Genomic DNA, 15872 nt, shown 5'->3' on the forward strand with positions numbered 1-15872 from the left:
AACACTACCAGTGTCCGTCATGAGTTAGTCGCGTAGGGGTGGGTTCTGCCCGAAGATGAAGCCGACGACCCAAGTTTTGTTGGGGCGATCCCGCAAAATCACATGCCGGTTCTCAACCGCAGCCCCTAATGAGTGGTTGCTTATTCGTCGCCACCGGCTACTGATCTACAGTTCTGTCTGCCGGTCAACCACTGCAGGAACCAGTCTTCGACTGCTACGTTCAACCGCTGATCTGGCCAGGCATCTCTTATCGGCCAATATTCTTCGAATCTGTATCTGCACCTCTGTTCATGTCTCCGACTTGAGACCAGTGCCTCATGGCTGCACAACATCCGCCTAATGGAAACCAAGACAGTCTCAACCAATACTTGAGGCCCCGAGATGTCTAGAATTTTTGGTTTCGGGAGGGCGAAGAAGCAGGATGTCGAAGAACAAACGCAACTAGAAGTCCTCCGTGACAATGGCGCCGCTCATGTTCCTGCCACTTCGGGCTTACCTCTCCTTCCTCGTCCCCTGGCGTCCATGGTGTCGTTCATGACGCAGTCAACTTCGCTCTCTCTTCGCCTGGGAACGTTTGTCGGAGGTCTAGCACTTGATAGTGCGAAAGCGACAACGTTAACGGGGCTTGAACTCAGTAGAGCTATGATCGAAGGCATACTGACTCGAGCTGGACGTGATGTCGCCATCAGGACCAGCGGAGAGCATGGCAAGGCAGAAGCAGAGTCGCTACTAGAACGAAGCGTGAGTGTTCGTCCGAATTCTAATCCTGCATCTTCTGAAGGCTAACCGAGGACTTAGTTGGCCACTTTGCACAAGACAGTCACGTCTGCGTCATTCTTTGCAGCTGCTTCATTCCATCTTTCCTCTACCACACTCTCTTCTGCTGCCAACATGTCTCAATCTCTTTTGTCTACCCTCGACGCTATCCTTGGCTCTACGGAGTCGTCCAGGGCGATTGCTGCCATCATTACCCTCATTAGGAGGGAATTTAGGAGTCCGCATACCGACCTTGGTGCCGACAAGATTGGTGTGGGCGATCTCCTTGTTGGCTGTGTTGGGTTTGCACTCTTGCAACGCTGGGGAAGGACAAACACGCAACGACACCTCCGCGCAAACAATGGGGAGGAAACAGTCTGGGATGTTGTTATATTGGATAATGGGCTGAGGGCAGATGTTGTCGGTTCACACCAACTAGAAATGGCGACTATTTCTTATGATCAGCCACACGATAATATGAATCGCTCGTCATTCATATCGCCTGGAAATGATGAAGAGGTTTTCGATGCTGTACGGAGACCTGCAAGTACAATCGATCCCGACGAAGTCCCGTACCTCTCGCTTCCCCCGGGAGATCAACATCAAGTGTCAGACGAAGACATCCGCTTATACATTATGAAGCAACTGCCCCAGGGTTGCCGTGCGTCTATCAGGACGGACCTGGTCACGGCACGTACGATTACAGTGGAAGTCTACGATGACGCCACTGCAGAAATTTCCCCACCACCAGGCACAACAATTGTCAAGGAGACCTTCGGTGATGAGCTTGATCACAGGCACACAAACGGGTCACAGGTTCCTAAACATACTGTGGTATTTCGCACAGCTTTCAATAGTACCCGAAGCTCCGATGTGCGACCTTCCAGGTCTGACTCCGCAGTGAATCGTGTTGACAATGATGTGGAGGACTTAAGCGAGCGTCAAATACTAGGGAACACCGGGGATGAGATGTTGAATGCCGACAACTCATTGCATGGCATGCTTTGCGCAGACAGACACGTGGGTGTTGAGCCCGGTGTAAGGAAACCGCAACTCATCTCCCCGAAGAAGCAAGCAAATAAACCGTCTAGAGACTCTCATGAGAAAGCCTCACTGTCGAAGCTCACGCCGAAGACGAAGCCTATACCATCGAGCAAGAAAGATACTGGTAAGTTCGCCGGATTGGTTGTCGAAAAGTCAAAGACGCCTTCTTCGTCAGAGAACCTACCTCAGCGCGGAAAAATCTCAAAACAATCCAATCCCACGAAGAAGCTCGACAACTCGCCGGTACCACACAACCGCGGGTCTTCAGCATCCGTGGCAAATAGAGGCTTACCGAGGATACCATTGCAAGGACACCGAGTGAAATCCGCCCCGACTCCCACGTCATGCCCATCCCACGATACTAAGCACGGAAGAAGTTCCAGAACAGACAACTACACGATATATGAGAAGAATAACGAGTCATTCATGGCACAGACGGATGCTTATACTCGACAACCTTTGGACCTACGACCGGGAACGCCAACTCCAAGGAGGGCTCACGTACGTAGCAGCAGCTCTATGTCCTTGACTAGGTCAGAAAGTGATGTGGCAATATCCCTCAACGACGATTCTCGGCCGGGGTCACCTGTCTTCTACCGGCAGTCGGGCTCATTCTCCCCGAGCCTCTATTCTTTAGCAACCGCGGGCTCTGAAACATCCCTGATATTGGCTCACCGTGCGCGAAAAAGTGCATACGACGACATAGAAACTATCCGTGCGCTCAACCGGGACGGTACCGTCCCGGGCATCTTTCCGGAAAAGCACTTTGTGCACAACATCAGACGTTTCTGTCGCTTCTCTTCAGCTTCTTATGGTTCGAGTGCACTCAAAGTTATGGGTATCCCACGGACCACGCAGGTTCTTCCTTACCAAGAATCATACAGTCCTGAGCATAGCGAGTTCTCGGACCATGCAGGCCTACCAGCTTCTACAATCTTGTTATCATCCTATGTGGACCCTGCAGGTGGGACTAATGCTGCCGGAGAGACAGAGAGTGGTTTTCCTCTAGTCCATTACCTTTTTGTGGATCATGAGTCTAAGGCGGTAGTTCTTACTCTGAGAGGGACATGGGGCTTTGAAGACATCCTCACAGACATGACCTGTGATTACGATGATCTCGAATGGCAAGGTAGAAGTTGGAAAGTCCACAAGGGCATGCATGCCTCTGCAAAGCGGCTATTGATGGGTGGAAGCAGCCGAGTTATGATGACGATTCGGGCGGCTTTGGAGGAATTTCCGGATTATGGTGTGGTGTTCTGCGGTCACTCACTGGGAGGGGGCGTCGCTGCACTCCTAGCAACAATGATCTCAGAGCCGAATAACGACAGTTCTGGAACATCGTTCACTACTACTTCCTACCAGTCTGCCAAAGGAAATTTACGTCTGACTGGAGACAATGAGGGTAACTGCAGCGCTGCCCTTTCCCTTCCTCCTGGAAGGCCTATACATGTCTATGCGTACGGCCCTCCCTCGACTATGTCTCCCTTCTTGCGCCGTGCGACGCGCGGCCTGATAACGACGATTGTCAACGGCCAAGATGTGGTGCCTAGCCTCTCACTAGGCATCTTGCATGATATGCATACGGCGTCCCTAGCATTCAAAAGCGATGTCTCTAATGCTAAGTCTCACGTACGGTTCCGGGTCTGGGAGGGCCTGAGGCAGAGTATAGTCAACAAATTCTACGTCAACGAACCGCCTATCCTTACACATGCCGGGAATGACGTTGGGGAAGATGCTTGGGCCTGGGATACTTTGAAGATGCTCAGAGACGAAATGCGTGCTCCAAAGCTGATGCCGCCGGGAGAGGTATTCGTGGTTGAGACAATGCGTGTCCTCCAGCGGAATGCTTTTACTGCCGATATGGACAAGGATGGCTATCCATTGCTAGGTCGGCCCGCAACAAGAGTGCAACTGAAGTTCATTCGGGATACAGAAGCATTATTCGGAGAATTAAAGTTCGGCTCGGGCATGTTCAGTGACCATAATCCGGCGAGATACGAAGCGAGTCTCGCTGCTCTTGCGCGAGGTATCTTGGACAGTTGATACTTTCGCTTGAATATTTGCTCATCTGGATTAGCGGTTTTTTTATTGGTGTATATATTGGAATATAGCGCGATTTACTGGCACTTGGGATGAGATATCATATAAATTCATAGATCTCTTTCGGCTCTATTCACCTGCACCTGACCGGTCGTGCCGGTGTACTGTTGGTGGCATTGATGACCCAAGCTTAGTACTCATAGTACTGGGTGTGTTACTTCGTAGACGGTAGAAAGAAGTTTTGGCGTGAAAAAAACCACCGTGAGGCCATTGAGCCACTTTAGGTTCGTCCAGTATTTGGTGTGCAAGCGACCAAACATACCACAAACTATTCGCGCCATGTAGGAGATGGGCGACGGTTGTGAGCATTATGAACACTCCTCCCAACCGCTTCTGCACAGCTCTGCTAGAAGCTCATCGTCTACCGTCGCAAAGCGCAGCGGGACACGAGGAAGCGAAGATCCCACACTAATTGGTCCTTCGGACGCAAGTATGCAGCCTTGGAAGAGCGGGCTCTGTGCCTTGGCAAAGGAGTGCTAGCAGGCTGCATTACCGCCACGACATAGCAGAGCCAAGTAGCGCAGAGGGATCAAAGGCTCAAAGCGGCTTTCTGACAAAGAGGCTGTGTAGATTGGCGTCCTCTACCAACACCACAATGAGCATCTAGAATGATATCCTGACAGCCCGGCTTCATGAACCACCTACCTGCTTGCTGTACTCCTGAACTTCTCGAAGAATTCCCCTTTTTACTTATAGTTCGGTGGCTCCCTCTTCGGCCCATCCATATTCTTCAGCTTCCTTTCCTCGATCTTCACGTCCAAGTCGCGGAGCTGCTTCTCGACGAGCTCCTTCTTCGATACCAGATTCTGTCGCATGCTTCGGAGGCCGTCGATTCGGTCGTCAATGGTAACTTCTTGGGTTTTTTGGGCTTGCTATATACCATAATCACCGTTTTAGCGCTTGTAATACCCCATGCGGACCAGGAATTATAGCCAATAGCCGCTGAATGTAATGATTAGAGAATAATAGTACCTGAGTAACCTGTTGCCCGGTCTTAATGCCAGCGCCATAAAGCGAACCAGCAATCGTAATGACCGTGACAGCGCCCGTAAGGACAATGCGGCGAACCTTCTGATTCGAAGCCATGAATGGTAACGTCAAAAAGAGAAAAGGAGACCAAAAAGAACAACTGCCCAAGACTTGGCCTTTCTGGAGATCGAAATAGCAACAAAGAAAGTTGCAAGCAACTCCGAAGCTCCGCGGCGGACCACTTGAAACTGCCACCAATCCCCGCCTAGCCCAAAAGAGGTTAGATTGAGTGTCTTTCCCTTTGTCCCGCTCATCGCGTCAAATCACGCGTGAGCCGCGTTTACTTTTTGGATTTGATATCCTTTATACTACGCTTCGGGTTGTTCTTTATCTATTCAATTACTGGGGTTTCATTCAGGACCCCGCTCACTTGTATTGCCTTCTACCAGGCCCCGTTCATCCTTTCCGAAGTATCCTCATCCACCACCAATGTCGATGCGCTGGTGAACTAAAGTGTATGCGTTGTTGCGCGACTCGATCTATTCAACATGTCTTCTCGGGGGTCGATCCCTCGCCGACGACGCCGGTCTGATGACGACGATGGTGACGATGTGAGTAGTGTTAGTGAGAGAGCTTCCTCTGGGCCGATGAGGGGTTCGCGCACGTCATCGCATCGCTCGGGCGATAGTAAACGGCTACGATTGAGTACTGAGGAGCCTGATGAGGAAGACGAAATGGTAGAGGTTGAAGAGGAGGTGGAGGGACAGGATTTTGGGGGTCGGGCATCAGAGGAACTGGGGGAGGGCTCGGATGACGGCCAGGACATCCAGGATGAGGAGCTACAGGAGGAAGTGGAGGACGGGTTGGGCGATGAGAAATTGAGCGATCAGGAGGGCTCTACGACCAGCCAGGACGAGGAAAGGGAAGCATCCGAAGAGACGGCCGATGGCAACTACGAGTCCGCGAAGGACGGCGCCCTGGACGATAACGAGGCCCAAGCGGGAGCTGCAGAGGAGGTAGAAACTCTGGGCGATGTACCACAAGAAGGGAACGATGAAGCTTCTGAAGAGTCTGAAAACGCCGAAGATAACACCGAAGTGAACCGTCCTTCGAAGTCGACCTCTGAGCTTTCGAAGAAGAGCAGCGCTAAAGCCGCAACGCCGAAATCAGCAACAAGCCGGAATGCTTCGCAGAATGGAACCGCCCAGAAGAGGATTGCTCGGGAGGGTACTGACGATGATCAAGATAGCGATACTGCAGAATCAGAGAGCGCTGACCATGACACCGATGAGTACGCCGCGTCAAATGCAGCAGGGTCCGGGTCTAGCAAGCACCCCAGCACTCAGACTGCAGGGACGGAATCGACTTTATCGCAGAGTGGTCTGCTTAATGGAGGGCCGCAGGAAGCGTATAAGCCAGGTGCTATTGTGCGTATTAGAGTGACGGACTTCGTAACCTACACGTCTGCGGAATTCTTCCCTGGTCCAAAGCTGAACATGGTTATCGGTCCGAATGGTACCGGAAAGAGTACCCTTGTTTGCGCGATATGTCTTGGTTTAGGATGGGGACCACAGGTACAGTAACCTTTCGTATACAGTATGGCACTTCTCCTAACAGGTTTTCATCTAGCATCTCGGACGTGCAAAAGACACGGGAGAGTTTGTGAAGCATGGCTGTAGAGAAGCTACGATTGAGATCGAGCTGGCTGGAAAGCCGGGTTCTCGTCACAATCCTGTCGTTTCTAGAACCATCAAGCGTGACGGCAATAAAAGCACGTTCACGATCAACGGAAAACAGGCCTCCCGCTCCCAGGTGCTGAAGCTAGCACAATCATTCTCTATCCAGATTGATAACCTCTGCCAATTCCTTCCCCAGGATAAAGTCGCCGAATTCGCAGCTCTGACACCAATAGAGTTGCTCAATTCGACCCAAAGAGCCGCCGCTGGCGAGGAAATGATCGAATGGCATGAGAACCTGAAGCGTCTGAGAGCGGAGCAAAAGAAGCTGCAAGCGGACAACCAAGGCGACCGTGACACTTTAACGAACCTTGAGGATCGGCAAGAAATGCAAAGAGCCGACGTTGAGCGGATGCGCCAAAGGGCTCAGATTAAGAGAAAAATCGAGATGTTGGAGATGGCCCGACCTGTTCTGCAGTATAAACAGGGACACGAGAGGTATAATAATATGAGAAGGGAAGTTAAAAGAATCGAACGCGAACTAGCGCGACTCAAAGAGGATCTCGAGCCTGCCTTAAGATCCGTCAATGCGAAGCAACAGTACTGTCTCGAAACGGACGAGGTTATCAAGTATAAAACGCGTCGTCTAGAGGAAGCCGAGCGTGCGGCTTCCGACGCTGGCCGAACAATTGAACAACATGAGCGGGAGATAAAGGGATTTGACGATGAAATCAATGCCGAAAAAGAGGGCGGGCAAGGCTATAGGCAAGAAGCAACTAAGATTCAGCAAACGATAAACAAGCTCACGCGTCAGTTGAATGAGAAACCAGACGACTTCGATGTGGAGTGGTATAACGAGCAAATAGTAAGTTTTTGCAGGATGATGTTGACTATTGCTGCTAATCCATGAAACAGAGAGAAAAACGACGAGAAATCAGGGAAATTGAGGAAAAGGCGGCCCAGATTAAAAGCGACCGACGACCACTTTTCGAAAGCTTGAATGTGAAAGCCGATCAGATCAAGCAGGCGGAACGTCAGTTACAAAACTTGGAATCCCAGGCTGGACAGCAAGAGAACAAGCTTGGACGACTCTCTGCCGATTCCGTTCGCGCCTATCATTGGATCCAACAAAACCAAGACAAGTTTGAAAAGGAGGTCTTTGGGCCTCCAGTGGTTACATGCTCAATCAGAGACCCAAAGTACGCCGACGCTGTAGAGTCCTTCTTGCAGCGCACGGACTTCATGGCCTTCACTACGCAAACCCGGAATGACTTCAGGACCTTGCAGAGGATACTCTGCGGCGAACAGAAGTTGACCGATATTAGTATTCGAACATGTTCCACACCACTAGATAGACTTCAGCCTTCTGCAGCCGAGGCTGACGAATTCCGCGAATTCGGATTTGAGTGCTGGGCGAAGGATTGTCTCAGTGGACCAGATCCAGTTCTGGCTATGCTCTGTAGCGAAAAGGGCCTGCACCAGATACCCATTAGTCATGCAGACATGGCAGACAATGATTTCGAACGCTTGAAAACGGGTCGCTTAATTTCCTGGGTTTCTGGAAGGCTAAACTATACGGTTATGCGGCGAAGGGAATACGACGCAATTTCCTCCCGGCTTAGGCCTCTGAGGCCAGCCAAATTCTGGACATCACAACCAGTGGATGCATCAGAGAGACAAAGAGCCACGCAGAAGATCCGTACACTGAAAGGCGAAGTGCAGGAGGTGCAAGAGCAGATAAATGGTGAAAAGGCCAGGCTTGAACAACTTGGTCATAAACACACTGAACTCAAACAAGAGCAGGTATGTTGAGCTTATGCTGTCATGAATTTTTTCTGTGTGCTAACCTGAGATCTTGCAGAGCGAGCTTGAGCGGGAGAAGGGAGAAAAGCAGACAGCTCTAACACAATTCAGGGCTATTCCGGAGAGAATACGTAGGTGACACGTCGCACCCTTCGCAGATTGGGTACTCTAACACACCGACAGGCCAGCAAGAAGCGAGGCAGAAGGAAAACCAGAAAATGTTCGAGCAGATGAGAACGCGAGTCGCCAACCTCCGTAGTGAGCAAGATCAGGCATCCCTCCGCAAGGCAGAGGCCGTCATTGAATATGCTGTAAGTTCACAGGGCATAGATACCAGGGTCCTGTTACTAATAGAAGATAGAACGCCGTTGAAAACTTCCAAAAACTTCATGAAGAAGTCATCAAGCTGAAAGTGCGGCACATCGAAGGTGTCTCAGACCTAGAAGTCTTGAAAGCTCGGAACGTCGAACACCGGCAGACGCTGGAAGCCAAGCACAATGAATTGAAAGAGGCGAATCAGGAAATCAAAGACATAGGCAAAACGGTCAAGAAGCTCCAAGACGACGCCGTGAAGGTCGCCAATATTTCCCAACAACAGCCCGACCTAGCGGAACTATTACACACGATTAAAGATATGACAATGGAGCAGTTCGAGGCCGACATTGACTCCGAAAAGGCTCGTCTCGAACTCACCCACGGCGGAAACAGTAACGTGATCAAAGAATTCGAAGAACGTGGACGTCAAATCGACAAGCTGCGTGACAAACTCGCCGACTTCCAGAAAAAGCTGGACGACTACAACCACGCCATCAATGAAATCCGCGGCCGCTGGGAACCCAAGCTTGACTCAATCATCAAAAGCATCAGCGACGCTTTCTCCGACTCGTTCGCCCGCATCGGCTGCGCCGGCCAAGTCACCCTGGACAAGGCCGAAGAGACTGGTCCGAACGGCGAACCAGGTGACAGCGACTTCGACCAATGGTCGATTCAAATCCACGTCAAATTCCGCGAACACGAAAACCTTTCCCTGCTGGACTCGCACCGTCAGTCCGGTGGTGAACGCGCCGTCAGTACCATCTTCTACCTCATGGCCCTCCAATCTCTCTCCGCATCCCCCTTCCGCGTGGTCGACGAAATCAATCAGGGTATGGATCCCCGAAACGAGCGCATGGTCCATGGCCGTCTGGTCGATATAGCCTGCGCCCCATCTGAAACCGGCGGCGGCGGCCAGTACTTCCTGATCACACCCAAGCTACTTAGCGGGTTGGCTTACAAGCCGGGAATGCGCGTCCTCTGCATCTACAGTGGCGAGCACATGCCCGAAGACTACAACCTGATCGACTTCAAGGGAGCCATTGCTAAACGAAAGGCCGTGACAGGGAGGAGGACGACCATGGGACCTGCTGCCAGTACAGGTAGCGTAAGCGTTCATGGTTGATGATGTTGATTACAACCACCACAATAACGACGAAATTGCGATTACGGCCATGAAGTGCTTATCCTTGACTCCTGATACCTCCCTTTCTTCATTCCTTCCTCTCTATTCTCCAAATTCCCTGTCCCTTCTTCTTCTCTATTCTAATACATACTATCCGGAAATATTCCCCTTTACTCGCAATTTCAATTGTCTTCTTTTTCCTTTCTTCCGATTTGGAATACCTCGTGTCTCTTTTTGGTTACGATCGTCATGATACCTTATTTATTTCCCTTTCCTTCCGGAGTGGCTGCGTCGATTTGTTTTTTTTTTTTTTTTTTTTTTTCCTTTCCTTTCTTTCCGTTTGGGAGAATAGGCAAATATTATTGATTGATTGATTGATTGATTGATACGCAGGTAGTTTTAGTCATTTAGCGAGTCGGGAATTTGGCAATGGTTGTGGTGGTGGCGGTGGCGGTGGTGGTGTTGGTGTTGGATGGAAATTATAGCAGGTTTTACACATTTTCTTCCATCATTGCAAGTCATGGATTGAGTATGAGTAGTATATAGATCGCTTTGAATTTGAGATTACTGAATTACAGATTCGCTCTATATCATATCATCTTTATTAATGTTGCTTAGTATTTCGAGAGTTATTTGATCTGTCTCGTTCATGGTTACTTTGGTTATGGAAGTGGTCCGGATGCAGTATGCAGACTTGTTTTACATGATGGTCTAGTTAAGGCATTGACGAGTTCTCCCTCCGGTGCTAGTAATAAGGAACTTGGGGAGTTGGAAGAGGTCAAGAGGCGAAGAAAGAGTGGTGAAGTGGGGGAGAGAAGATCTAAGATGGGATTAAGTAAGATGGAAGATAAGATGGTTTAGTTAAGAAGACTAAGAGCGAGCCTGTGTCTTTCTGCTTCGTATGTTGCGAAGGAGAACGGGTGGTTAGGTCTTCTATACTTTATGGTATGAAAGAATAGGGGAGGGGTGGTGGGATGGATAAAGACGATGATTACGAAGTGATTATGTCCATCTACGCTGTATTATACTATATTTGGTAAGGGTTTGGTGGAATGGAAGCTTGATCTTCATCTAGAATGCGAGTCTATGCTCTTAATTTGGTTTCTTCATACCAGAGTACAACAAAGCTGTTGTGCGTTTGTTATAATCGTATAGTAGGAACGTCTCTTGTTCACAAGGTCATGTCACATCATAACAAAGGAAATGAGATGACACAAGGAAAAATAAGGAAATAAAAAAAGGAAAAAAGATATAGGAAACACAGAAAATAAGAAAAAATTTCAAACCAGAGTTGAGACTCCGATATAATCCCATGCCCAATGATTCTCCTCCCGACTCTTATGATGCTTTGCATTTCCCAGACCGAAAACCAGCGACGCCTGCTCCTTTTCACATGGACAATAAAATATAAAAAAGGGAAGAAGACATCCAAATATACACAGGTGGAAGTGAAGAAAGAAAAGATGGGGATTCCCATCACAACACACCCAAGTCCCATGGATTCCCGGGTGCGTGAGGATCAGAAGAAGTGAATATAAAACATGCACAAAAGGGTATCATTCAAAGAAGAAATCAGAGCAGATGGTCGCTGGGTTCAGGGAGGTTGGTATGATGGAGTGGTATGGTCCTTTTTTTCTTGGATTGTATAGCTCTTGCTTTTTTGTCGAGCTTTTTTGTTGCCTTGATTGCCTTCGAGGCGCATCAAGGTGACCGGACACCCAGTGGCGGTCTTTTTATACCATGGCAGTTGCGACGGGCCGACCACTGTGGCAACCACGCTCATGACGCTTCATGTTGCTGCGCACACTGAAGGCCTTCCCACAACCAGCGTGGGTGCAGCGGAAGGGCTTCTCGCCCGTGTGGCTGTGAGAGTGGATGCGCAGGCTGGAAGGTCTCGAGAAGGCCTTGTGGCAGGTGCGGCAGATATAGCGATCATGGTTCTGCTGGTAGGGTGTGGTGCTGGAGGGAGGGAAGTAGTGGTGGTGTTGCCAGGCAGGGTTCACAGGGGAGATAATCTGTTGCGGTGCTGCCGGTGTCGGGAGAGGAGCGGCCGAAGTGGAAGGCGCCGTGCGCTGGTAGAACATGGCGGAGGAGGCCGAAGGCTCAATGGGAGAGGAGTAGGAAGAGACGCTGGGAGCGGGAGAAGCGTAGGAAGCGCTGGAGACACCCTGAACGGAACCCTGGCTGGAGATGGACGACCGATCCGAGGGGCTAGGCAGAGCCATGGGCACTTGAGGGTAGGAGTCGGAGCGCTTGGGCGCAGCAGCATCGCTGGCAGCAGAGATGGAGGAAGCGGGGGAGTGGCCGGCGCTGTGGAAGCTAGACCCAGGGCGCAATGGGGGCGTGGGGGGCAGGGCGATTTGGGGGCCGTTGGCTTTCAGGTCGTATGCTTGCGACTGTTGGCGGGAATCAAGGTCGCGCTGCAGAGGAGGGGTCATTCTAGTACGCTCTGCAGGAATCTCTTGTCAGCATTTGACTCCTTCGGTCTTCTCCGGACAACTTTCTAAGCATTGGGGGCCATACTTGCTGCGTGCATAGCTGCGCCATCTGCGCCCTCAAGCAAGGTAGAGATGGAAGGAAGAGAGCACTTGGGAGAGTGGTCCTCAACAGGCGGGGAGAGAGGAGGCTGCGGGGAGCGGGTGTAGGAGATCGGGACGGAGGGGAAGTATGAGTCGGAAGTCTGTTCGATGGACCGCTTGTAAGAGGTCATGGGAGGGCTGTATGAGGCTCTAGACTTCATGATGGGATCGGGTCCCGGGTGGGAGATGAGGCTGGCGAGATCCATGTTGAGTGTTGAAGTAGGTGGTGGTGGGTGAGGGAGGTGGTGGTGGAGGAGGAGGAGGGTGGATGTATATGTATGTATGTATATAAGGTTGGATGAAACCGAGTGGAAAGGAAAAGGTAGCTTATAGCAAGCAAGAAGGAGGCTACCGAGGGATGATATATAAAAGCGAGATCGAGTGAAGAGGCAACGAAAGATGGATCCAATGGAATTGGAGGCAAGGTACAAGTGGGGGTGGGTTTGATGGGAACAGGGGGGGAGAGATGGAGGAGGATATGAACGGGGTTTATAGACCAAAGCGCGTGGATGGCAGAGGGGAAAAGAAGGAGAGACGATGATTGAGGGTGTGGAATAGTGGAGATATGCGAAAAGTGGGGAGCAAGGTTGACAGGAAAAATAATAAAATAAAATAGAGAGAATATTTTATTTTATCAGAAAATAAAATAATAAAATAAAATAAAATCCAGGGAGGATCAATCGACAGGCAGTTTAATTATAGCTGCCCGCTGGGGAGTATACTCCGGCCGTAGTGGTTCAACCGACGGGTGGAGAGCCCGAAGAGAGTGTGAGAGGGAGAAAAAGAGACGCGAAATAAAAAATAAAAATTAAAAAGAGGCAGCCAGACACAAGACAAGCCAAAATACAGACAGGACAGACAGAACAGACTCACAGGAGGGAGAGAAAGCGGGCGAATCCGACGCAAATCGCTGGTCCCCAAATAATTACACTTTTTTTTTCTCCCCCCGTCTGATGAGGATCTCGTCTAGTAGAGGGATGAACCTACTAACTTCCTTCTTCCTGCCACACAGCCGAACAGGTACGATATCCTCCGTTCTGGCTTGGTTTATCCTCATATTATTTTACTAATTTCTTTTTCTTCTTCTCTTCCTTCATCCCTCCAGTCCCAGCGCGCGTCTTGAATATTCCCGAGCCCGCAGTGGCCACATTTCTTTTTTCTTTTTTCTCTCTCTCTATTTAATTTAATTTTATTTTACTCGATTCGCTTCCACAAGGGCTGATACCTCCGTCCCAAAGCTTAATTAATGGGCAGTGGCCCCGGTACGGAGCACCACACGCGATGTCTTGCTCTTGGCGGGTAATTTACGTTTCCTTTTTGGAATTTTTATTTTTAATTTTTCCATTTTCTTTTTTGAATTTCCCTGTCTTCTAATTTACCGCTTTCGGAATTCCAAAAGAGGGAAATTAGAAAATCCAAAATGAAAAAACACTTAACCGGGATGATTTGCCATTAGCTTTGCTATACCTTTTAGGTAGGCTCAACGAGAGCTAAAACAACGTGCGCCGCCTCCACCATTATTCCACACCCTTCGCTGCTCCCCTCCCCCCAGGCCACCTTAACCCTGGGAAGAGTGGATGGTTTTTCCATGGGAGCTGATGAGCACGGAAGTAAGATGATGGCAGATCAAGCTGAGACTGGGTAAAAGAGACGAGATGAGAGACAGTCGATCATCTTCTTTCTATCTACAAGTGCTATACATAGACAAAGGAGAATTTTGTAGTAGTAAAAGTATGACGACAGGAAATCTTCCTCCACTTTGCTCTAGACCAGTTAGCAACAGTAGTAGTAGCAGTAACAGCAGCAGCAGCAGCAAGCAACAAACATCACGAGCATGACTCTTCAAAAAAGTTACGAACAATGAGATCCCAACGGAGATCTACTCCTGAAAGAAGCAACGCGGCGGGAGGAGAAGGGGGTACGTAACTGCGTCGTACGAAGGGCACAGCAACCACACAGTAACTGACTCTGACTCTCTAGACCTCTGACTCTCACACTCTCACACACACACTGTCTGTCTCTCTCACTCACTCTCAGATCGGCCGATGGAGCCAAAGCCAACGGTACTTTCGGGGCTCGGCTACAGTAAGTCTGGCGCTAGTGCAGATCCACGGACACCTTTCCTTTCTCCATCATGCGCGCCCTCCAGGAATCAATCAGAGATCATCCTTCATCATGGGGACGGAGCCGACCACCAGTGGCATCCACACCACCCCCCTACTACTAGTCGACGACCCTAAGCAAAGAAATGGAAGTCTCCGTCCGGTATTATGGTGGTAATCGAATCGAACTCTGGGCTGGACCTACTTTACCATCTGGCTTGCACTTACGCCAGCAGCCGATCTTTCTCTTCGGGGTGGAACCCCCAAGGCTCCGTCCTGGTTTTACCTGTCACAACGATCCCATGCCCCATAAACGGCTGATCGTTGCCGCACGATCACGCTGCTGCTGGCTGGCTGTTGCTCTGCTGCCACTGCTACTGCTGCTGGATGTTGGCTGCTTTGCTGCTTGAGAACCTGATCTCATGTGGTTCCAGCTTGCTTCCAACCAGCTTTCATGGTTAGCCAGTCCTGGCTGTCCCCTTCTGGGTCTCCTCCCCACCTCTCTGCTTTCCATACGCGCCCCCCTCCCTCTTCCTCCTCCCCGTAGATCCTGTGTGTTCGGGGCCCTCGGTGGGCGAAACTCGCTGCCTAAGGTACCCCTCCCTCCTTCCCACTTGGCTGGTTCCGTCCCGGTACTTGTCCGTGACCCAAACAGTCCAACCCTGGTCCAGCATGGCTCAGATCACCGGTTTGAGGGGAAGAGGGGGGAGGGGAAGACGCAGACAGACAGACACACACAGAGAGAGAGCGCAATAGAGAAGGGATCCAATCTATTCCCAGATCTCAACCCTGGTTGGTCTCAGTTTCCATCTCCGTTCTTTCCGTATTCTAGCGGTCGATTAAACATCCCTTTCTGGAAAACAATCTGAAAAGGTGACCCTGAATCCATTCCATCCATAGTTATTCCTTCTCTAAATTAATTGTCTCTTACTACTCGATCCTATTTCTCCGAAGATCCTTTGGTACTGAGACAATGCGTGCGTGGTCCAGCAACACAGACCAGCACATTATAATAATAATAGAAAAGTTACTTTGATGGAAAAGACTCCGTTGATAGCGTCACTACACGACTAACACAGACACCCCCTTAGTTTTTCTCCCTAGACCACGGAGATGGGAAATGGAGAAACGCCCATCGTGAGGGCCATGACTCGCTTGATGTCTGGGATGGGAAATGTCTCCGGGGATGGTCCAATCCCTTGGGGCCGGCCGGGCTGACGGAGTCGCGGCACGATGCGCGGATGGCATGGCAGCTCGCTCTTTTTGGCCTGCTTGTTAAGCAAAAGGGGGCTCTAAGCCCAAGAGAGCTTAGATCTGGTCCATCCAAGAAAGGAATCTCTGAACGATCCTCAGGCTAGACTAGTTCATAGCACCCATTCCTTTCGGTCGGTCGGGGGGCCAAGAT

General features: G+C 50.3%; 4 protein-coding genes across 4 annotated transcripts; 2 read left to right on the forward strand and 2 right to left on the reverse strand.

Annotated features, from left to right (window-relative positions):
* Window positions 1–381: 381 nt before the first annotated feature.
* AtWU_01424 (lipase family protein) lies at window positions 382–3843 on the forward strand (the record flags this gene model as incomplete). Its single annotated transcript, XM_035496538.1, has 2 exons — window positions 382–741; window positions 799–3843. 2 exons carry the CDS (start codon window positions 382–384, stop codon window positions 3841–3843), a joined length of 3405 nt encoding a protein of 1134 aa, XP_035352431.1.
* Window positions 3844–4586: 743 nt separating this feature from the next.
* AtWU_01425 (uncharacterized protein) lies at window positions 4587–4986 on the reverse strand (the record flags this gene model as incomplete). The annotated part of the gene is made up of 2 exons (XM_035496539.1): window positions 4587–4772; window positions 4873–4986. The coding sequence occupies 2 exons, from the start codon at window positions 4984–4986 to the stop codon at window positions 4587–4589; spliced, it is 300 nt and encodes a 99-aa protein (XP_035352432.1).
* Window positions 4987–5417: 431 nt separating this feature from the next.
* Window positions 5418–9786, forward strand: AtWU_01426 (DNA repair ATPase SMC5; the record flags this gene model as incomplete). The annotated part of the gene is made up of 6 exons (XM_035496540.1): window positions 5418–6443; window positions 6499–7410; window positions 7461–8348; window positions 8407–8479; window positions 8532–8659; window positions 8710–9786. 6 exons carry the CDS (start codon window positions 5418–5420, stop codon window positions 9784–9786), a joined length of 4104 nt encoding a protein of 1367 aa, XP_035352433.1.
* A 1733-nt stretch (window positions 9787–11519) lies between these two features.
* Window positions 11520–12571, reverse strand: AtWU_01427 (C2H2-type zinc finger protein; the record flags this gene model as incomplete). Its single annotated transcript, XM_035496541.1, has 2 exons — window positions 11520–12235; window positions 12310–12571. The coding sequence occupies 2 exons, from the start codon at window positions 12569–12571 to the stop codon at window positions 11520–11522; spliced, it is 978 nt and encodes a 325-aa protein (XP_035352434.1).
* Window positions 12572–15872: the final 3301 nt, after the last annotated feature.

The sequence above is a fragment of the Aspergillus tubingensis genome (assembly GCF_013340325.1).
Source record: "Aspergillus tubingensis WU-2223L DNA, scaffold_3, whole genome shotgun sequence".
NCBI lineage: Eukaryota > Fungi > Ascomycota > Eurotiomycetes > Eurotiales > Aspergillaceae > Aspergillus > Aspergillus tubingensis.